This window comes from Rhagoletis zephyria, unplaced genomic scaffold, assembly GCF_001687245.7.
Source record: "Rhagoletis zephyria isolate East Lansing unplaced genomic scaffold, Rhagoletis_zephyria_1.1 Rzeph_scaffold_48200, whole genome shotgun sequence".
Lineage (NCBI taxonomy): Eukaryota > Metazoa > Arthropoda > Insecta > Diptera > Tephritidae > Rhagoletis > Rhagoletis zephyria.
The window spans coordinates 1,273-2,194 of record NW_016205255.1 but is presented as its reverse complement, the minus strand read 5'-3'; the positions used below and the strand labels follow the sequence as shown (position 1 = coordinate 2,194).

The 922-nt window shown below is 26.7% G+C and overlaps 1 protein-coding gene across 1 annotated transcript in view; it reads left to right on the top strand.

Annotated features, from left to right (window-relative positions):
• Positions 1 to 45: 45 nt before the first annotated feature.
• Positions 46 to 922, top strand: part of LOC108355656 (cathepsin L1-like) — a gene marked incomplete at both ends in the record, with an annotated part of 1,955 nt that continues 1,078 nt past the window's right edge. The window contains one exon of the mRNA XM_017606805.1: positions 46 to 129. Coding sequence (XP_017462294.1) covers positions 46 to 129 — 84 coding nt within the window. The remainder of the gene's footprint in view (positions 130 to 922) is intronic.

Below are 922 nucleotides of genomic sequence, written 5' to 3'. Positions count from 1 at the left end.
GCGGAACCAGTGGCATCGCCTCTGGAAACTCTGCCTCTTCTTCAGTGTCCTCAGCAGCAGCAGCTGCAGCAACAGGAGGAACATCAGCAACTTCTGCGTTTTACAAAGGTCAACAATCTCGTGATTACGGTATGTTTCCCTCAAACAGTGTCACAACCTCTTTCCAGACTACTTCTCAACATCAGCAACTTGAACTGCCTGCAACCTTGATTGCAGCATGCTAAAAAGAGAAACGGCTATTTCTAAAAAAAAGTTTAGTTGCTGGGACCAAGTAAAATAGCTTAATTAAAAATGTTTAAGTATTCCTATGGTCACAACTACAAGTAAAACTGAAAAAATGTTAACTCAATTTTTAAAAATCAATCATCATCTTTGAATCACAATTTTAATTTTCTTATTTATTTTTTTAAATTTTATTTTTGTTTATTCAAGTTATTTACTTAAGCAACGGAAATTGTAATTGTCAAAAATATTTTTTTTAATTATAAAATTTACTTTTTTTATTTTTTGTAGATTTCAATTTAGAAATCGTTTTATTATAACCTTTTTAACTTTTGATTTAACAGTTATTTTCAGAAACACCATTTTTTAATCTAACTAATTAATTTTTTCTATTTTTCTCTTTTCTCGTTTCATTCTTTTATAATTCTTGACCAGCTTACATGAAATAATAACCAAGGTTTTGAATTCCAGAAAAAATAACTATTTAAAACAAGTTATTGCAATAATAAATGCATAAAAGTTTAAAAAAACCTTATTTCAATTTTTTTAATCAAACTAACACTTTTTATTTTTAACTTTAAAAACTAATTTTGTACATCATTATTATTTTTAACAATTTTATATTTATTTTTGTTTATGTTTTATACATTGTTAAAATACTTTTTGTCACACATTTGACAATTCCATTTGGTGATATACA